This window comes from Magnolia sinica, chromosome 4 (genome assembly GCF_029962835.1).
Source record: "Magnolia sinica isolate HGM2019 chromosome 4, MsV1, whole genome shotgun sequence".
Lineage (NCBI taxonomy): Eukaryota > Viridiplantae > Streptophyta > Magnoliopsida > Magnoliales > Magnoliaceae > Magnolia > Magnolia sinica.
The window spans coordinates 106416042-106439097 of NC_080576.1; the positions used below are offsets into that span (position 1 = coordinate 106416042).

Here is a 23056-nt window from a genome sequence, read left to right on the forward strand (position 1 = left end):
ATAGAGATCTTCATGTTGGGGTCCACTGTTTTCACGGCACTGATTTCCCACACAATTGCATGTTGCCGAGAAAGACAGCACGGCACCGGAAGCTGCCGATGCTTGTATTCATCGGTTGTCCGTACGAAATTCCGTCCGTTTCTGACAAGATTCCCGCTCTTGTAGTCCGCGGAGTACTGAAGTGAACTTGTAATCTAGTAGTTGGCCACAAGAATCGATGATCGAAACCATTCAATAGGTATGTTCCACCATTAATAGGCTGCGGAAAAGGTTAGAGTTGCCAAAAGAGAGTAACATTCTACGTCTGGATATATAAATCATAAAATGTTCAGCCGTTTACATTCAAGTCCTTTTTGAATGGTCAGGATCAGATTTACGGAAAAGGAAGGCCGTTCTCATTGACTGGTGAACCTTAACTCTCTGTTTGTGACCCACCGATGGATGGCTGAGAAGAGAAATACAACAACGGTCAGCATTTAACAGAAGAAAGACCCGAGATTGGTGGTGTGGGTCTTTTGTTTAAGAGAATTTTGAGTCATGGTAGATTCAAGATGGGACGAAACAAACCAACGGTCTGGATTTCTGAACAATTGTCCCACTTGTTAGAACAAAAGGAGCTCGAGTACCTAGTGCCGATACGCGGGTCTCTTTTCATATATAAAATCTACTCAAGGCGGGAAGAGACTAGTCCGTCTCTTTTTCTTCTTCCCTCTCCGTCGAAATTCTCTTCCAACTCCAAGAACGGCTACTGCTCAGTTCTCTCTCTCTCTCTCTCTCTCTCTCTCTCTCTCTCTCTCTCTCTCTCTCTCTCTCCCCTTTTGAATTTTATTGCGGTATAAACACGGATTGATTGAATATCTTTTTCCATTAAACGCTGTGATATTTCTCTGCAAGAATCCAAAAAATCTTTCATAGAAACCCTTGATTCTATCTGTTTGCATTGATATTATGGTTTCTTCTTATTCTTCTTCTTCGATTTTAGAACATGAATTCGTAGATTCATGTCGGGTTTCGTGTATAAGGACAGTATACTCTGTTTTTCAGTTCAGTACAAGTGGGGCCAATGGCACAGTGATCCAGACCCTTGGGATTTGATTTGACCTAATTCCGATGGACCATGCCCCAAAAATCTCCCTGAAGGACGATCCTAACTACCGATATTGGGATTTTTTTTCAGTCGAATGTGGACCGTTTTCTGTTTTGCTTGTTAACCGTATATTTTCAGGAGATAGATTGAAATTTTATGATTTCCGTACCGTGGATATTTTGGGGTATGGTCCATACAATGTGGGCCCAATAGGCCAAGGGCTTGGATATGACTCAACCAAATAAAAAAGTATAATCTCAATTTGGATACCCACCTTTTCCTTTAAGATCAAACCATTAATTTTCTCTACAGATGCAATGAAAAAAATAAAAATAAAAATAAAATAAAGGGTCGTTGAACATCCTACAACCTACTAGCTACTATGACAGTAATCACGACATTCCCCAGCTCCTTTTCTGTTTTAGGCAATACATGCCCAAAGGGAAGCAACTCATGCTCTACGGAAAACCTTTATCCAAGTAACCATCATAATCCTTCACAAAAGAGTCTCTACATGTTTATATATGGATTCTCGAAGCAAAGGAAACCCTAATGTAATTCTTGTTGTTGCAGGTAAGCAAATAATAGAATGAATCAACAACAATTGGATCCCTACACCTGTTTGGAAGAATCAAAATTGTCGAATAGAGATTAATGCTGGGACGAGGCGCGGACAATGTTGCTCTCTTTGAGATAGTTCGCGCCCCTCGGTTGATTTGACCGGTGCAATATATACCCCTGACGAGCTACTTCCAGGATATAATGTGTAACGTGGTTTTCCCAGTTAGCACTGACTGTGAATAAACCCAACACTACTTTAGAGTATCTTTGTATGCCCAGGATAGAAGAGGAGAAAACTGTTTATTTTATTTTTTTAACTACATTTTTTTTTTGTGTCTATAAAAAGGCCTTGCCTGTGTCCTTTATATGGACCACCCAAGACTGTTACAAGAGAATCATTGAAGGATGGACTGGTTCTGATCGTTTCTAATTGCAATTGATGGGCCAACTATTATGTGATACATTTCTCACAATGGAAACAATCTAATGATTATTGGGCCTCACTAAAACGAAGGTGAAACTGTAAGAAAGGGTTATGCATTAACAAGCAATTTGATTTTTGAATTTGAAATAAAAAATTAATTAAAAACAAAACATTTATTTTATTTTATTTTTTGTTTGAAATACTTAAACAATCCCTCACTTATTTTAAAACAAAAAAAATTCTGGGAGTAGCGAAGCACTATTGTGTACAATGCTGTCAAAATTGTTATCCTATCACAAATCGTACTAGGGGTTGAATCGTATCGAATCACAAATCATAAGAATTTGTTATTATTTTCTTAAAAATTGATTTTTTTTTTTTTTTTGGAAAAACATAAACAAATCAGATTTTTATTTATTTATTTATTTTTTTTTTTTTTGAAACTCATCAATCTTCCTTTTGCCATCAAGCAAAGTAAAATGAGAGAAAGGGGGTCTTTTGCATTGAGTGAGTTAGAGCAACATTCGGAGTTTTTTCTTTCTTAGAGAAAAAGAGGAGAAAGATAAGAGAAAAATGGAGTTTTGTAGAAGAAGATCAAGAGCTTTCTACCGCTGAAATCTTCGCATCCGGGTTCGTGAGGGTCCATCCACAATGTCGGTTCCTTCGATTGTCTTCTCCAAGGGTTGTGTGGGGGATTTTTTACAATCCCTTTGTTGGTGAGAAATTCATTTTTTCAATGTTGCTTGTAATCCACCTTTGGGTGAAGTAGTTTGGGTATCCAAGAGAGGTCTCTTGATGATTGTAGTTCCATTATTTCTGTTATGGTGGATTTGTGCCAGACTAGGTCCCGTGGTTTTTCTCTTCACATCGGAGGGTTTTCCATGTAAAAAATCTTGGTGTCTTTTGCATCCTACATGTTTGATGATTTGTTTGTTTGTGTTAAAAGTAATTTTCATCCTTTAAATCTTTTATATTGTTAATCCCATTGATTTGCACATAGAAGGGAAAGGTGTGTCGTTTCCCAACAAGTAACAACCAAATTCATGCTAGGGTGTCTGAAGGTATGGCCCTTGATAGAGTGGAATGGCATAACAAGATTCATGTAGCCAACCCCAATTAATTGGGATAAGGCTTAGATGATGACAATGATGACTACTAGAAATGAACAAAATATCCTTGAATCCCATCATAACCATACAAACTATGTAAATTGGCCATAACACACTCGAACAATATCAGAATTGCATGATCTTGGACCTGTTTGAAAGCTAACTCAATGTGATTTCAAGCGGGACCAATTTTGCATCATTCAAACATCTTTTGATACACGAAAAAAGTGGTGCATAAAACAAGTGTCGAAAAAAACTTGCATGCCATCACTGCTCTAACAACTAATTAATAAAACTATGGACTTGTGGAACCACACAGTCAAATTAGACTATTTATTTGGGTCCAGATCTATCATTAGACGGTTGATCTAATTGATTTCCTTGATTAGGCCAATTTGATGGTTTGATGGTTGAGATATTTGATTGGTCAACCTATGTGGCCTTGATGCATCCTTTGATCCATCATTCCTGCTTTTGGATGCATCATTGTATCACCGTATGAGCTCACCGGAGTGCATATTGCTCAGCCCTCTGAGATTGTCATAAGGAACCATGTAAGCACACTAGAATGTTTATTTGTAGGCCACCTCAAATTGCTAGGTGCAACAGTAACTGTAACATGCGAAAGCTGTTGTGCTAACGAAGAACCTTTCGGACCATCCAAAAGTTTCCTCCTTAAAAAAGTTATAGTGTACATACAGAAGGGTGGGAGGGGAAAACCAATCTGACTTTCCTCTCTTTTCCATGCGGGATTACAAACTAAGCATAACCAAAACAACAACTAAAGAAAATTAAACCTATCTCAACACTAACTGCACTTTAGCGATAAACTAGCACTCCCATTATTGCTAAAATTTCTATATTGTTTTATCAATATGCACGGTCATGATGCCTCAATATATGAAAGCAGAATCACTAATTATTCTTTAATTTCAAGATATTCATGGACACAACCTTTACTGGTGATTGCATTTTTGTTTGGAAATCTGATGTCATGGTAGTTGCCATGTCATGGTAGTTGCCACTAGCATGTCAATCACCAAACCTAAAGCTAGCCCGATCTCTTTGGTGAGATGCTAGAGTGTAGGATACCTCTGATGGCTCCCTCTTGGCATTGATTTCTTGCAAATTGCACTGAGCTACTCTCAAAGTTTGTGCCATCGAACAAACTCAATTCCTTTATTTTTTGAGATATTGAAGCACTACACTTTATAACTACACTTATAATTTCCGAACATACTGCATCTAAGTACTTCAGATTTGGCCTATGAACCCAAGATGGTCACTGTAGTTGACGTCTCATCTCATCTTCAAGCTGTGAGGATTTATAAAAGTATCCCACTCCTCAATTGGCATTTTCCCATTATGATGCAAACAGGCATGCCATCCTCTACTGATTGTTTGAGTGCAAATTGTGCTTTGCCGCCTTTACATTCCACTTTTGTGCATGATCTGTAAATGCAATTGTATCAGTTCTGTGAGTTACCTATCAATGCTCCTTTGTTCTAGATACCATTTCATGCACGATCTCGACAGATCACAATTTTAGTTGCTCAGCTTTCTTCAGAATGAGAAGGTTGACTCCCCAACCATCTTCTCTTTTTTAATCTGATCATTCTGATCGATATTCATGATTCCTTTTTTTTCCCCCATTTGATCACACCCCTTAAGCCATCGCTCAAAACTGACCAATGATCTTGATTCGGTCCACCTCTTGGATTGATCAACCATGCTTGATTAGTACCCTCAATCTGGTCTAATCAAACTTCTACTCGAATGATCAAATCTCTCTTTGAGTGATTTAATGATTAGGAACCTCTTGCTTTTATGCCATTAAGCTGGAAATTCACACAGGTATATCGTGAGTATGTATGAGCACACTGCAGTGTATATCTCTTGTTTCTCTCAGATTGGCATGTCGAAAAGTAGCACTCTGGAGTGTTTATTACTAGGCTGCCTCAAACCACTTCACACATGTATTACTAAGCTTATGTGCCAACTGCCAACTGCCAACTTATATAAATGCCACCACCTGTGCCAAGAGGGCATTAGTCCATACCATGTACAACCAATTGATAAACATTCCACCTCGTGTTAAGTGGACATGTGCTTGAATATCTGAGCTATCCTTCAGGTGGCCCTATGGTGTAGATGCTCTGGCTGGAAGATCAGGTTGGCAAGAGTGAACAAATTAAATGGACAGCTAAAAATCATTGCCAAAGGTTTTTTAGCTGTCCATTTGTTTCGTGCTTTAGGGTCCACCTGATGAGTGGTCTGGCCATCAAAACTTTGAGGATGACCTGATGAACGGCTTGGATCTTGCACTTGTGCTGTCTTGACATATGTAGTGACATGTGGAGAGGTTGGGCTTATCTGTGTGCAGTTGTCAAATCTGTATGAAATATGAGTATCTCATGGGCACATTGTAGTAGAATGCCCATTCTAATTGAACATATGCATATGATACATTTTCTGACAGTTTTGCCTCTCAAGCTCACAGCACCATGTATATATTTTAGTTAGTCTTGACAACAATGTAATAGAAATGTCCTCTTGGCATGATCTTGGTGGTGATGTGCTTTCATTCTCTCAATATCTAATGCTATTCCATGTACCCAGTCTCACGGAAAATTCACTGTTTATTGTCTCATTTATGGTAACATGTGCCATTCAATTCTGGTGGCTCTGTGTATAACAATTTCTATGGCGCTTTTTGTGTTTGCCCATAGGTATTATTTAATAATCATTGCATATAAACAGTGGGAGAAGACCAAGGGTTATTCTTTATCACTGCCTGCTAGGGAGTACTGTAAATGCAATGGGCAGATTTTCCTCGTAGCTTTAGCCAGGCACATTCCTGTGCAAGGATTACTGGTTCTTCTCCAAGAGGCGGTGATCAGGTGGCAACTACAACTGATAATGAAAGTAGTCCAATGGTTAACAATTTGGATACCCAGGGAGAGGATATCCAGAGTCCAATGGTTGATGGGTAAGCATATATACATTTAGCTCGAATCCAATTTCTAGATTTTAGCCATGGGTTCTTTATTATGTAGTTTTCCTATTGAAATGCACGAGCTTTGGTTGCAAATACTGCTTTAGTGACACAATTCAAAATTTTGTTTTCTCCATAAATAGTACAGCGAAGAAGAAGAGAGTCTCACGGATTGCAGGTGGAGGGCTTCGCCAGTTCAGCATAATAGGTTAGGGGTAGTTATATTGGTATACTCAATATTGTTTTGGGTGACATTGTGCCGTTCACCTGATGCACCTTTGGAGTTGATGTAATGTACTTATGTGTCAGCTAGCCATCTTCGAATCTTTGCAGTTCTCCCAATGTTGCAAGATGAATTTGTCACACATGTTAAATTCATAAAGGAGTTTGCTGCATTATCGTATTGTTCTCATATCAGTTACTGTAATATGCCAATATATTAGTCAAATGAGGATTGGATATTAATGAAGTTTAGACAACGCGCTTGATAATATGCCCATATATTAGTCAAATGAGGATTGGATACTAATGAAATTCAGACTTATTTGCTTCAAGCTTCAATCATTTCACATTGATTTTCTTGCTTTCAGTTTGTAAGAAGGTTGAGAGCAAGGGAAGAACCACATACAGCGAGGTAGTGTCTGGTGGCCCCCACCTCATATGGTATTATTATCAATATTGTTTTTATTTTGGTTTCTTTATATACTCTTGGAACATAAAACACCATAGAGAGTGGTCCTTGATAGAAAATTTCAAATCAGTTTATCTTTGGAGGTCATGAAGTATTGGTCTAAACCATATATTTCTGTTTGGCTAAGATGCAAAAAGTTAGAATTGTTGCTGACCCAGTGATTATACACTCTGGAGCTAATGAGCCAATTTAATTTTGCTCAAGATCTAGACTGTAGAAGCGTCATTGTTCAGGAAATCCAGGTTCCATTGTATGTATGGAGAGTCTGTGCGAAGTATATGAAGTGACAATTTATGCTTCTAATGGGATAAACATGGAAAATTGAGGGCCATCTTTGTTGTCGAAGGAATGAATTCATTATGGGGACAGTGATTGCTGATGGCATCTGATGGGCCATCATCACGTCCAAAGAAATCTGTTGTTTCTCCTGGAAAATTTCTTCAATAGAAATGTAATTTATTTTCAAAAAAATTGGCCTGACAATTTGGACTCTTGCCGTACGGCCTGACAACTGTTAGCACATATACAGTGACATAGTTATCTTCCTTATTCCAAATGCAGCCTAAATTATTCTGGATTTTCTTATCTCCTGATTAGGGATGTAAATGGGCTGGCCTAGTTGAGGCTCTTCCACGCCAACCTAGGCCAAATACCCAGATTTTGGTCAAACTGATAAGCACACAGGATTTTGTTCTGATAATACTTGAAGTGATATCAGTCTGAGATTTTTTATTTGAAGGATCGAGTTTGACTGAGAACTGTTGCCAGGCATGTTGTTTGGTTTCTTTTTGAAGGATCAATGCAGAAGTAGTTTTAATGATTAAGAGTTTCTTTAGTGAAATTTGAACTACCCATATGTTGAAAATAAAATATGAAAATGCCCTTGCACTTACAGAATGCCATGAATGGCTTAAAGGCGCGTACCGCTGTATGCTTCTTCAAGAGTCGAAGCCTCCCAAATGTGCAAATGTGCAAGGGACTTTGCAACACTACCCTGGGATTTAATTAAGCCTGGCTCGATCCAGTCTTCCAACGAGCTTCCACTACTCAGCGAAGACACAGTACTTGACCTTTGCACTATATGCGCAAAATGAATTGAAAAGAAGGAAATGGCGATGAAGTAGTTCCATTACCTAACTCCCATCTTCTTTTATAGAAGCATATTAACTGTGCAGTTAATAAAATGCACAGTCACAATGTAGTGCAGTAATGACAGGATGCTTCTAGTTTAAGAGACCTCTCAGCTCCCTAGATGGGCTTCAAGACTTAATGTCCTGTCATCTACTTCATTGGGCTTGATGCCCAACGGATAGGTCCATCTGGAAAAGAGTTATGGCATGATGGAGGCCGATAGCCTAGCCTGCCAAGTGCGCCACTAAATCGCCACATTGTGCCTAAGCAGCCCCGTAGCTCACTGCCCAAGACCATTTATATAGTGGAATCTTAAACAATAGGTATATAGGAAGGATCCTATATAAACTACATTTCATCTCTACCTCACTTCCAATGTAGGACTAAAACAAGGCATAGGTAAAGAAAATTTTAAAACTAGTTCAACACCATATGTTCAAAAAGCATAATGAGCAAGCATTTTATGCCTATAAAAAGGCTGCAGGCTTAGTGAATTTTGCGGTAATGCACAACGGTGGTGTCTGCACATGTGCATAGACATTCTTTGTCATGATTGCATCAAGCATATTGGTTGATTGGTCTGGTGTAATGGCATGTGTCGTCTTTTGAAAAATGTATTGTATATAATTTCTAGTTCATAAATGCAGTGTATTCGAAAAAATATATCAATAAAAATACAATAGTACTAAATAACATATAATAAATACCTGCTAAGATACAAGAAAAGAGAGGAATAATTAAGGTTTTCCTGGTTAACTGTGTTGGCGTGTGTCTGACATGCATCTCACACAGGTGTTGGACATGGGAATTTTGTAGAATAGTTGAACTGTCAACGAAGTATTCAAACAAGTCTTATGAAGTATTCGCCTAAGTGATACTTTGATGCAGCCCAGGAGGGTGGGCCCTGTGATCTGACCAATCAGTGAAGTGGGCGGCATGATCTGTCGATCCAATGAAGTGGGTCCACGACCTATCTGTTCTGTGCAGTGGATCCTGCAAACTCTCCGATCAAAGAATTTCCTCACAATCTGCTAGACGGTATTGTTGGCCCCTGATGGTCGTTTGAAATGTGGATCCCCCACAAGGTGGTCCAATTGACTTGCGGCCCATATGTTCCATACGGTTGGGGCTATTTCTTATGGCAACAGTTAGTAACAAATCAGGCAAGTTTCCTTTGTTGTGTTTCCGTCACTTATTTATGGACCACCTCAAACAATGCAAGAGCTACACATTGATCCCTTCTTCGAGCATATTGATTTACCTTTTGAACGAGCCTAAAATTATGGGATTTTGACATGAATTGAGTTAATAAGGCCAACTTACAGAAGTGTTGTATGGTTGTGATGGGAACTTGGAATATTATAGCAATTGTTAATATTTTAATTAAAATAGATTCTTGGGATTGGAATTAATGAATCTTAGTATTAGATTAGGGTTTCTTTTGGTTTGAGAAACAAATATATAGACACGTAAAGACTCTTTCATGAATAGATGAATTAATTATGAATGAAATTTCAGTTTACTCTAGGTTTAAACCTGCAAAGGATTTTCCCAGGGTTGCGATAGTCCTTTGCTGGAACTGAAAATACGATTCTTCTAGATTGTGTGGTAGATTCCATGCAATCATGATTTGGATGGATTCTGTATAATCGATCCCCGTTTTTTCCCTTCCATCTCCCACCTTTCAACCTACAAATTGTCTTCATCTACTTTTGCTGCTTTTCCAAATCCATCCTGCATCAGCATTTTTATAGGAACGTATTGGTGAAGATTCTGAAAGGGAACTATAACTCATGAGATAATTTTCCAAATAATTTCCGGAAAAAAACTTTATAGAGAGGTTTAGTTCACTTTGTAAAGTACACTGAAAAACCTGAATTGCTGATTTTAAGATTTGAAAGCTCTGAATCATGGCCAGTGCCTGCATCGATATGATTGCAATAGTTGATCATCCTGAAACAGAATTCAGCAACCAGTAGTCTGATACACTGCTACATAGAAACCAAACTGGATGATGGGATATCTCACTGTGCACTGTATATTTGTTTGCTATCATCCAGTATTTCTGTATTTCTTTTCAGTGGTTATTTGTCCCAGATGGAGTGAAGTTGATATTTGGTTCCAGGTTGCGGATGAAATCATAGAAGAATTTTCAGCAACAGATAGTGATACTGTGACTCTGAATCAGGTTTGACTCAAGTCAGGTCTCCTTAAGAACTAACTAATATCCGAATTTCTGAGATGATTGCAATGGATGGTATTAGAATATTTTGGTGATCTTCTCTCCATGGCAGTACGATGAGAAAAACATACGGCGACGGGTGTATGATGCAATAAATGTTCTCATGGCTATGGATATTATTGCCAAGGACAAAAAGGAAATACATTGGAAGGGGTTTCCCCGTACGATAATTAATGACATTGAAGAGCTACAGGTATGTCACATTTTGAGTCTATAACGGCAAGGTGTTGATCTATTGGTTCTGCTGGTTTTAACTCAGTTTTAATAAAACAGCACTCTTTTACTGTTTAGCAGAACTGAGCATCACATACAAACTTGATAGCAGTTCTGAATAGTTTTGGCTTTTCTGCAGGCAGCCCGCTTGAAACTGATGAGTAAGATTGGAAACAAAGCAACCTACTTGCACGAATTAGAAGAACAGGTATTCCTTTTATTTATTTATTTTAATTTACAATAGCTTCTTTGTCATCATTATGCTTGCTTTTATTATTTTCCTTATTATTTTCCAGTTGCCCAATTATTTACATGGTTGTCTGCATTGGTATATGAGGAATGTGAAGGCTCCTCTTGAGCAGGTGCCTATGTGGCATGTGTGTGGCATCCAGGCCATTTATCAGGTTCACCACACCATGTATGTGCCGTGTGGCCTGAAAATCAGTCCAGTCAGGTCATCAGTTAGGACGTGTTTACATAAAAGTGGACAGTTAAAAATTGACCAACACCGCATTTGAAAGTACATGTGAGGTCCACCTGATGAACAAACTGCCTTGATCTAATGGGCCACAAGGCATGCACCATGGGACCTACATGATGAACAGCTGATATCTTGCATCTGCATGTTGGCACTTGTGTGGGGAGTTGGATTTGAGATCCTACACTTGCAAATAGATTTAGCATGGTTCTTTATTTTTGTGTTTAGTGAATGTTACATTTGAATCCTAAGGATAACATTCTTTGTGAAATGATTTTTTACTGTAGTCTTTCTTATGCTTCTTTGTTATTGTTGTTACTATTATTTCTAAAGATTGTAGGTCTTCATAACCTAATGCTGCGCAAACAGCAAGTGCACGAGTTGGGAAATAATGTTGCAGGAGTTCCCTTGCCATTTATACTAGTTCGGGTATGTTTGATGTTTATCTCACTTTATGTATATTCATTATCTATGCAAATTAATGAAACGTGTAAGGCAGTGCTGATTTTTCCTCTTCCCATCATGATCATGGTGTGCTGTAAAGGCCGTTATGGGGCCATAAAGGTCGTTACATAAAGGTAACGGTGGCAACCGTTACACGTTACGGGGTCGTAATGGCCATAACAACTGTTATGGAAAAAATGACCTGTAATTGCCATTAACGGCAAGTTACATGTACTATAAAGGCCATAATAGCCCCATAATGGCCTATTACGAGACAATATCAGTTTTTCATATTTTTTAATCAAAATTACAAGGCAGAAAAATGTTTTTTAGGGGTTTTTTTAATTTTAAAAAAAAAGAGAGACCATAACGGCTGTTATGGGGTTGTAACGGCCGTTATGCCCCATATTGTAAAGGTAACGGTGGTGGCCGTTACGGCCACCGTTACCGTTACGGAACACCTTGATCATGATGCACTCAAGTTCCTTTTTAACTTTCTAAATTCCAAAAGAAAGAGATGCCATGATGTCATGTAAGCTGGAATTGCAGATTTGGTATCTATTAATTTTTTTCTCAATTCAGCCATAAAAATATAATTACCCAAGAATACTTTCTATCCCCTGTCGTCATCATAGTGTTTATGATTTTAAGTACTAATTTTTTTTTGTTAGTAGCAATTTCTTGAGCCCATACTTACCTAGCATTAAAAAAAAAAGGAAAAAAAAAAAAAGGCTCTACATGTTCTCTCAAGAATTTTTGTTGTTTTCTTCTCCCAATGAAACAAATGTGAACATAGAACTTGGGCTTTTTTGGTGGATCTAGAGGAGTTTGGCAGAGCGAACCCTGTAACCCTATATCTTTTTGTGATGATTATTGAGGTCTAAGTAGGATGAGTGATAAGGGAATAAAGAGAGGTCTGTTTAGTTGATTTTGAAAACTGAGAGATGCAGAAGATTTTCTGTGTATTTGAGACAACCCAATGGGGTTGAATATATAGAGATTACAACCATCTATACAAGGAAAGTAGTAAACGCAGTATCTCCTACCTATAGAAATAAGATATATAAGGTAACAAGATATACAAGGTATGTGAGGTGTCTAACATCCCCCCTCAAACTAATGCTGGTCATCGACAAGTAATAGTTTGCCAACAAGAAACGAGTGACGTGCAGACGTGAGGGATTTGGTGAAAATGTCAACAATCTGATCATGGGATGCCACATGTGGAAGAGAAATGAGCCAGACTGAAATTTCTCACGAATAAAGTGACAATCAACTTCAATATGCTTCGTTCATTCATGAAAAAACTGGGTTAGAGGCAATCTGAATGGCACTGAGATTATCGACATGGAGTGGAGTAGGATTCGGTAGAGGAATACTCAAGTCTGAAATAAGTCCACGTAACCAGACAAGCTCACTACACGCAGCGGACATCGCTCGATACTCGGCTTCTGTAATCAATTTGGAAACAGTGGCCTGCTTCTTACACTTCCAAGAGATGAGAAAAGTGCCGAGAAAAACACAGTAGCCAGTGGTAGATCTTCGCGTGAGAGCGCATCCGGCCCAATCAGCATCCGAATAAGCATGAAGGTCTAGAGTCACCGTGGAGGAGAAGAACAGAGATAGATCTAGAGTTCCACGAAGGTACCGTAGGATGCGCAACACCGCAGTCATATGAAGAGTCCGAGGAGCAGAAACAAATTGACTACCGACTTGGACAGCGTAGGTAATATCAGGGCGAGTCATAGTTAAGTAAACCAGACTCCCAACCAAACGGCGGTATAAATCGGGCTGTGCAAGTAGATCACCATCATCACGACCATAGTGAACGTTAAGTTCTAAAGGAGTTTGAACCATCTTCTGATCCGTCAGTGATGCTAAGGTGAGAAGATCCTTAGTATATTTACGCTGGCTGACTAGAATCCCACTGTTGGAACGTGAAAATTCAAGTCCAAGAAAATATGTAAGATGGCCGAGGTCTTTCATCTTGAATGATGATTGCAGAACTTCCTTTAAAGCCGAAATGCCAGTAGCATCGCTACCAGTCAGTAGGAGGTCATCAACATAAACCAGAATAATAACAATGCCATGAGCAGTGGTGCGCAAAAATAAGGATGGGTCATGACCACTTTGAGTAAAGCCAGCACCTGTAACCACATTGTGAAAGCGTTGGAACCATGCCCGCGGTGCCTATTTGAGGTCGTACAGGGCTTTCTTTAGGTGGCATACCTTATTATCAGGAATTAAAGAGCCAGGAGGAGGTTTCAAATATACGGTTTCTTGGAGGTCTCCATGAAGAAAGGCATTTTTCACATCTATCTGAGAGAGTGGCCATGAGCGAACAGAAGATATAGCCAGAAGAGTGCGAACAGTTTTCATCTTGGCCACAGGAGTGAAAGTCTCATCATAATCAATTCCGTATTCCTGTTTGTATCCCTGAACGACAAGTCGAGCCTTGTATCGATCCAATGATCCATCAGACTTAAGCTTTACAGGATAAATCCATTTGCTACCAATTAGCTGTTGGTCAGTGGGTCGAGGGACAATCTCCCACGTATGGTTATCATCCAATGCCGCAAGTTCTTCTGCCATAGCCTTCTTCCAACAATCATGAGTGGCTCCAGAGTAGCATTCATGGCAGACATAGAGCATATCAAGCGATCAGGCGCTCGATGTTCATGAGCAAAACGACGTATCGAGGTAGGTTTAGGATCCGCAACAGGTACAGTAGGTTCGGGTTGAGTAATAGGTGGTGGATCTGTACGTGGGCGACGTGAGTATACCTGCAATGGACGAGGGAGAGTACTCGAGGCAAACGGAATTTCAGGAAAGGTGGTTAGACCAGAAGAGTTTGGAGTGTGCGGAGGAGGAAGAGATGAATGAAAGGCAATATGTTCAAGAAAAACAACATGTCGTGAAACCCGAACACGACGAGAAATAGGATCATAACATCGAAAACCTTTTTGAGTTTCTCCAAATCCCAAGTACATACATTTGACCAATTTTGGAGATAGTTTATTACGTTCACGTGAAGCCAGGTGAACATAACAAATACAACCAAACACACGGAGTGTGGAATATGCAGGAGGTAAGCTGGTGAGAACAAAGTAGGGAGATTTACCATTCAGAACTTTAGTTGGCATCCGGTTAATCAAGTAGATTGAATGTAACATGGCTTCCGCCCAGAAAGAACAAGGAACACTCATAGCTGTCATCAGAGTGTTGGCAGTTTCAACAATATGACGATTTTTCCGTTCAACCACCCCATTTTGTTGTGGAGTATCAGAACAGGTGGTCTGATGAATAATCCCATCACCTTGAAGAAAGGTACGAAATTCGGTTGTGGAGTACCTGTAACTTTGATTGCAGAAAGTAAATCCAAGTGTACCGTGTGAAATCATCAATGAATATAACATAGTATCGTAACCCAGAGAGGGACATAATTGGTGATGGACCCCAGACATCTGTATGCATAAGTTCAAACATAGAAGATGTTTTTGTAGTACTTAAAGAAAAGGGAATACACTTACTTTTTGAAAGACAACAGGAAGAAAAAGAACAATCCAAATCATTTTTGTTAAGAGAAATATTCCCTAACATGCCAGATGAAATTAACTGAAGTAACCGATCCGAATGTGGATGACCCAGGCGTAAGTGCCACAGTTTCCACATTTTATTTGCTGAAGTAATATCTGATGAAGATAGAGAAAAGAAACAACGAGCCGGAGTGACAGATGGATCAAAATCAAGCACGTACAGATGACCATGCCGCCTACCCTTCCCAAGTACCTTCCCCGTTGCCAGATCCTGCACAAATCAACAGTTGGGAAGAAATATGACTAAGCAGTTATTGGAAGTGAGTTAACCAACTAAAATTAAATTGGAGGAGTGGTTAGGGACATGAAACACATCACGAAGAGTGAACTGGCGATGGGCAGAAGGAGAGAAAGTCAATGATCCAACGGACTGAATAGGTAGTCTAGTGCCATCCGCAGTAGAAATAGCCTGATTGCCGGTATAGGGACGAATGTCACGAAGATGGGATACATCACCGGTCATATGATTGGAAGCACCCGAATCGAAGAACCATGTAAAAGATGGGGATATACCTGACATACCGACGGCAGAAAGGACCTGAACAATTTGTTGGAGCATCGCAGGAGTCAATGGAGATAAAAGACCTTTAGCAGAAGTAGTAGATGCAGACTCACTAACAGATGTCTCAGAAGAAATAGTGGCAGCCGTAGCAGAAAGAGCACGACCACGGCCACCACGTCCACGGCCGAAAGAAGATGCATAAGCTCGTGTACGGCAGTCCTGAATACCATGACTAGTCCGTCGACAATAAGCACACCATTCCTTGCATTGAGCGACAACATGTCCCACCTTGTTGCACCCGCGACAAGTCAAGGGAGAGGAACCAGAACCACCTGTTGGTGGAGTTGTGGACACAACAAGCACCATATCAGATGAGCCCAGAGTTGAGAGAACTTTCAGTCGTTGTTCCTCGGCCAATAAATCATTAATAACTGAATTCAATGAAGGAGTAGGGCTACGGTTCAAGAGAGCAGCCCGACAATGCTCAAATTCCGGACGTAGCTTCATAAGGAATTGATGAACTTGCGCACTCTCGCGCATAGTTTGGAATATTTTAAAGTCATGAGAAAATGTTGGATCCATCATAGTCATCTCTGTCCAAATTGTGACAATTTTGGAGTAAAATGATTGAATACTGTCGTTATCCTGAGTAAGGGTAACAAGATCCTGTTCCAAACGGTATAACCGGGCCGCATTACTCTGTTGATAAATCGACTGGAGATGTTCTCACATCGCCTTAGCAGTGCGATGAGGCGTGAGTCCAACAGCAATGGACCGATCGACCGAATCGAGAATCCAGGTAATAATCCGTCCATTGTTTATTTCCCAATCATCTAATTTGGCGGCATCTATGGGGATGGTAACAGATCCATCCAGTAGTCCCCACAAACCACGACCTTTGAGGAAGTTCTTAAAATGGATGGCCCATAGAGAATAGTTAGTACCATCAAAACTACAACGTGGGGCTTCTGTACGTGATAAGTCCTTATCCATTGATTGATCTGAAGTAATGGAATACACAGAAGAAAGTTTCAGATGTACCGTACAGCAAGGGATCTGGATCTGGATGAGCAGAGGTTGAATCTGGCCGAACAGGATCTGGACGAGCAGAGTGCGTTGGATCTGAACCTAGATTTAGATGAGCAGAGGCCGAGCAGGGGCTGCCGGACGAGCAAAGGCTGGTCGGACGAGCAGGGATGAGCAGAGGAGCACAAGGACAGAGGCGCAGAGGTGAGCAGAGGCGAGTGGGGACGACTGGACGACGCAGCAGGGTTGGACGAGTAGATCTGAAGCAGAAGGGTCGCAGGATGACGCAACAGGGACAGCCGGACGACGTAGGGGAGGTCGGATGAGCAGGAACAATGTCCAAGCGCAGCAGGGATGGCCGGACGATGCCGCAGGGGCAGTCGGACAGCGTGGTTTAGGCGGCCGGACGACGCAGGGGCGGTCGGATGAGCAGAGGCACTTGCCAGACACAGCAGAGGTGATGAACGGACGACGCAGGGACGGTTTCGGATCAACCTCTCTCTGATACCATGAAAACTGAGAGATGCAGAAGATTTTCTGTGTATTTGAGACAACCCAATGGGGTTGAATATATAGAGATTACAACCATCTATACAAGGAAAGTAGTAAACGCAGTATCTCCTACTTATAGAAATAAGATATACAAGGTAACAATATATACAAGGTATGTGAGGTGTCTAACAGATTTAAGGTTGGACAGGACTTGCATGTAGCCCATCTTCAGTATGCTGTCAATGACATTCTCCTATTCTCCGAAGATTGTTCAGATTGGAAATTTAGAAAGGGTGTTGACTTACTTTGATGCAGTCTCAGGTTTGAGGATTAATTTGTTAAAGAGTGAGATGGTAGGGCTCCAGCTAGGGGATTTAAGACAGGGAAGTTGAAGGCATACCCCTATCTTCTTTAAGCATTGGCAAGCCAACTCCTAGCCAAGCGGTTATGGGATTTGGTGGTGGAAAGGGTGGAGCATAAGCTTCAACCACCTTTGTTTGGAGGGGCACTCTTGTAAAAGTCCCTTCCTATTTCATGTCTCTCTTCAAATGTTTGACTGAGGTTATCATTTGTATGATAAGTTCCCATGTCATTTTCTATGGCAGGGTAGGGAAGAAAAGAAAATTTTCATTCAGAAGGATGGCCATGGTTTCACAAGCTTAGGGGGTAGGGGGTTTGGGGATAAAAGCTGCTCTGTCCAACCTAGCTATCCATTTCATATCTCTAAATCAAGAGCTGTTTGGGAAGTGGCTTTGGAGGTTCAGCTATGAAACTGATGCAGAACATGGAAATTAAACATGATATGCAAAAAAAATTCAGGCTTAAGATCATACTAAATTAGAAACAATCACACAATTCTACACCCCACATAAAGTTAAGCACTCAATCAAGGGGAATCTATGCGGGTCCAGGCCTACACATGTTAGTATTGGATCAATAAAAATTATAGACCAAACAATACTCAAAGGAGAGTAAATTTATCCACACATGCACAGAAATATTTCTCCAATCCAAGGGATTCACGGATTTCAATTCGAGGAACCCTAGGGTTTAAAAAAGTGCATGGAAATAGGGATTTAGGACAATCTAGGGTTAGGGTTAGGGAAATCAGGTGAGAGAGGAGCGAAAGAGAGGAAAGAGAAAACCTGGTACCGATTCCGCACGTGTGAACAACTAACTTGCTTGACGCATGTGCGTTGGTAGTGGCCCACACATGTGTGGGGCCCACAAATTAGAAAAAGGCCAGCTTGGCCCTGGTTGGCCAGGGGTGGGCTACTTTCCCTCTAAGTTTCAGGCCAAACGGATGATCGGTTTGATCATGGTGCTCTGCTGAAGTTTCAACCCTTCTGTAGGGCCAGATTCCGAAATTCTGTTGTAGGGGGAGAATCGTTGCGAAGGGATGATGGATTTGATGATTAGTTGGTCGTAGGAGATGGTGGATATTAATGGTAGTAGATGGGGGCGAATCGGGATGGGTGCGGCTTCGCACTACGGTAGTTAGCCCTTCGAAGAATTGAGGGTTTCGTACGCAATTGGATTTCCACAACTCGGAGAATTAGAGAAGAAAGAAAACGTAGAATTTTATTCATAATATTCAATGGAAAAAAAACCTACAAGGGGTGTCTATTTATAATAAAAGCCTATACCCTAAAACTCCCGCCATGTGCGCAACCTATTACTTGGAGATGAAGTAATAAAAAAAAAAACAACTAGTCAAAGCAATCTAAACCGTCCGTGATATTCCTAATAACAATAATAAGTAAAACCTAAAGCACTAAATTAATTAGAATAGTGGGCCATGATCATGAGAACCCATGGTGAGATTCACATGACTATCGGGTCCACTCCAACTAGGGGTGCACACGGTTCGGTTCCGGTTTCGAAACTAGAACCGAATTGTTAAGGAGATAGATGAATTGGTCACTGCCAGCTGTTGATATGGACCATTCATGTGAAGGGGGCCGCCTTTGGTTCTCATCCCTTTTGAAACTGGATTCGAACCGTGTGCACCCCTAACTCCAACGAACCAAAACGCAGTCCTCTAACTAGGAGGCCCTCCTTGGACATCATCATCGATCCAAATCGATGATGGGGCCCTCATCCTCCTTGCATGCGTGCATAGGGGAGGCGTGCGTGTGCGCGTGATGTCCCCATAAGAAACTGATAGTTTTTGGAAGCAAGTTATCTCTTTAAATATGGGCGCAACAAGGAGGGTGGTTTTCTCTCTCATCTTCTTTTCTTAGTTTAAGGCATTCGGTATATGGAAGTCCGTGGTTAGTGGTCGGGTCGAATTTTCGGGGTGGTCTATGAGGTGGGAGGCAACGCTCGAATGGTAAGATGCGTGGGTTGCAAATTCTCTTTCACTTGGGACTTCCTCCTTTATACCATATATCCTCTGATCGATTGGACAACAATTGGTCAATTCTTTGGCATGATAGGCGGAGAGCTGGTTTGGTCTCTACGCGTCTGCATGGATTTGAGGGAAGATGAGATGCAAGAGTTTTTTGCTCTGGCCAACCGAATTTGGAGCTTCTCTTCTTTTTTGAGCAAGGATTCGGGACTCTTTTGCTGGAAGTTGCCATCGTTGGGTAGTCAAATATTTTTACACTCTTCGCCAGTAATCTACGATCGACACCTACTGGACACTGAAGAGTTTGATTTGACACTTTCAACTCCCCCTTGATGTAACCAAATAGCCACACAAGATGGTTGGTTACAGTTCTGACTGAGCCAACATTTCAGATTGTCTTGATTGATGATCTGGATTTGATCCATGGTCTGATGATCAATTTGATAACAATAACAGTTAGATTACGTTGCAGAGTTGATGATATGAATCAGATGACTAATAAATTCATACGATATATTTGTTTTCATTAGGTTGGGTTTAGCAATGGGTTGGGTTTCATTAGATGACGTTTCTTAGGTTGGGTTTAGCAATGGGTTTTCTAATGAAACTGATCACCTACAACCTGTTGTAGGTTAGCATACACCCCCTTTTTGACAGGCATTTCCTTGTAAATATATTCAAGAGAAACAATTCAGAACAAAATTCTGAAGGCATGAGAAGGTGGGTATTTAGTAAAAACTGCCAGAATCGCTACTAAAACTTGTTCATTGCTCATGGTGCTTCATTATGGAGTTACAACCATCTGACAGTCCTTTACTTATCCTTGAATTCGTTGCGTATATACTATTTTTATCACGTTGAATCAGCTTAGTTTCAGTTTGGATTTGCTTTCTTTTGTAAACAAAGGAAGTTCTAAATCAAATCCAATCCCTCTTAACTTGGTCTATATTTTTCAGTAGGATATTCAATGCCCATAAACTGTTCCATAAATTAGAGATTGTGATGAGAACTTTGATAGTTGATACTATAATGCTCATCATTGTAAATGTGGGACTCATGCATGATGATTAGGACCATTGATTTCGTGGGCCACTAATTGATGGGCCATATCCTAGAATCAAGGGGATTTGGACTGTGGTTCCCATCATATCTGTTGCCAGATGAAAGGGACAGCCGCTTGAATAAGTGGAATGGTCCACGTCAAATGAACAAAACCACAGCTGGATGGTAAGAGTGGTCCAATCACTGCAGCTTTTTGCCTGCAGCCCATCCGTGTAGGTGGCCTGCCAGATCAAAAATTGCTGTCACCATACATATTTGCCATGCGTATGGTTATGACAAATATGCAGAGAATTTCTATGAGGTTGAGAGGCTTGATGCCATTTCTTGTTCTTTATATTTCAGTCTCGGTGAACAAATCAATAGACCAATACCCACTGACCCACGAACACAAAATGTGGCGAAATAAGATTTTTGGTGTATTTGTGGGGTGCACTCCAGTGGTACTGGTACCACCATAACCTCAAGGTGGTACCAGATAGATGTGGGGCCCAGTGGTGTACACAGAATCCCACCTGTCCTTCAGATGCTTCACCTCAAAAAACCCTAGCCTCCCAAAATCAACCAAATCAAATCTCAGGTGGGCCATAGAACATGGAACATGTTGAGAGGGAACACCCACCAATGACTAGAGTGGGGGCCCTACCATATTGTAGATATAGAATCCAGTCTGTTCAGATCCTTCATCCATGCCAGATGAAGGGAAATCAAGCTGTATTATGACTCAGGTATGCCCCTGTTAAATTCAAGGGTGAGTATTCCCTCCCAGTTTGTTTCCTTTGCTCTGGCTCCCTTCAATTTTGGATCTGGATGAGTATTGGGTGGGGTTCCTTCTGGTAACAAACTGATGGATGGGTTGGATGGTGTGAATACAGCACGTGGGCTCACACATGGCCAGTACCACTGGAGCCAACCCTTTGCATGGTAAATTATTGTTATTTACTCTAATTATATATTCTAACATTCATCTGTTTGAGGCAAATAGACACGCCCACAGGCAATGGTTGAGATCGAGATCTCTCAAGACATGCAGTTGGTGCACTTCGATTTCAATGGGTATGGATTTGCTATATCTGAAGTTCTAATTGCCTTGACTCAAGCGAATGGTTTTATTACTTAAACGTGTTTGTTACAGTCCCATTCTCTGTTTCTGCAGCTTGTTTCAGTTTTAACATTGTCCTTGTTATTGCCAGCACACCCTTTTCACTGCATGATGACACATACATCCTCAAGGCAATGAGACACTGCCGTGACCCAGAGCTCGCACGAGTCCTTCAAAACTCCAACTGTGCAGGCAAGTCCCTGCGCTCCATCCCCTTCTCGTGGCATTCCACAGTTCCAAATGCCTGACCCAACACGAGCATTTTGTTGTTTTGTGATAAAAGAAAAAGGACTATAATATATTTTCAATAGCCATATTGATAGTAGTGGAAAAGACGCTATAACAGATTTGCTTTTGGACTATCATATATTTTCAACAGCCATATTTATAGTAGCGGAACACTACAACAGATTTGCTTTTTCTTCCACTTCCTTTTTTTTTGTCTTTCAAGGATTTGGGGAGCCTCTAACTTGAACTTGGAGAGGCTGGAAAGACTTTGTAAATGATGACTTTACACATGATTGATATATATACACCACGGATAGAAGCCACTTCGCATTTAAGGGCAATCTATCTGGGGCAATTTGGATATTTGTACTTAGGTTGTTAGTTTGTACAAGTGGGGCCCATGTTCTGTGATCAGGATCATCTTTCTATTGTGCCCCATTAGGGATGGACAATGTCCTTGAATATTTCATATATTGAAAGATTCCTATCCACTGGTCTTGGGCTTTCCCCTCCCCCTTTTCAAGTTGAATGTGGAAACATACTGTATTTTCTTGTCGACTATTCAGGCATGTAAATGTTGTTATACACACATGTTTACTGTATATATGCCATAGAAAGAGCCAATCTGCAATTAAGGGTGATCTATTTGGAGCAAGAGCAAAGTGCAGCCCATGTTTTGTGATCCGAACCATTGCTCTACCATGCCCCAGCAGGGTTGGACAATGCTATGAAGAACTCTCATGCTAAAAGATCCTATACACCCATATTGGGCTGCTTCTCCCCCCCACCCCTGTAGTTGAATGTTGATTCATGTTGTGTTTCTCATGTTGACTATCTATGATTAGTATCACTGGAGTAGATACATGAATCACTTTAAGTATAAGAAGCCGAGTACGTGGATTAGTCTGAGTGGAGAGAAAAAACAAAGATTGAACTGAAAATCTTTTCTAGAGATATCCATTTTCCTAGAGAGACAGATAAAATACTCAGGCAGAACAGCATCCCTTGTCCTTTTCTTTAACTGCCTTTGTAATCATCTACAAAGAGATGGATATACCACTCTTCTCTAGTGCCCCTTTATGAGTATCCTCTCCGGGTGATCTTTGAGTCATGGTTTGTCCATGTAGGTGCCTAGCAGACCAATGGTATGGAACCATGGGGCTCAATTGTACAAACTGAAAACCAAGTATATTGCATACCTTCTGACTAATGATGACACAGTTTCTATGATGAGCATATTACTATGTATCTGTGGGCATATGGGGGGTCTCTACATTTCCAAGAGGCTATTCCAAGGATTCAATAAATTTTGGCTCATCTTCAACC

At 40.6% G+C, this 23056-nt stretch overlaps 1 protein-coding gene across 1 annotated transcript; it reads left to right on the forward strand.

The window, feature by feature from the left end:
* Nucleotides 1-1663: 1663 nt before the first annotated feature.
* LOC131243672 (transcription factor-like protein DPB) lies at nt 1664-22071 on the forward strand. Its single transcript, XM_058243175.1, has 10 exons — nt 1664-1917; nt 5911-6170; nt 6320-6384; nt 6767-6810; nt 10124-10186; nt 10293-10433; nt 10593-10661; nt 11265-11360; nt 21386-21456; nt 21594-22071. The coding sequence occupies exons 2-10, from the start codon at nt 5995-5997 to the stop codon at nt 21748-21750; spliced, it is 882 nt and encodes a 293-aa protein (XP_058099158.1). The 5' UTR covers nt 1664-1917; nt 5911-5994; the 3' UTR covers nt 21751-22071.
* The last annotated feature ends 985 nt before the right edge of the window (nt 22072-23056 follow it).

Bases quoted from the DNA above. Each gene is read 5' to 3' on its own strand.
- LOC131243672 (XM_058243175.1), top strand. From the start codon at position 5,995: ATGCAATGGGCAGATTTTCCTCGTAGCTTTAGCCAGGCACATTCCTGT. The intron at 10,434-10,592 runs GTATGTCACATT...GCTTTTCTGCAG, and splicing joins ATGACATTGAAGAGCTACAG to GCAGCCCGCTTGAAACTGAT. The intron at 11,361-21,385 runs GTATGTTTGATG...TGAGGCAAATAG, and splicing joins TGCCATTTATACTAGTTCGG to ACACGCCCACAGGCAATGGT.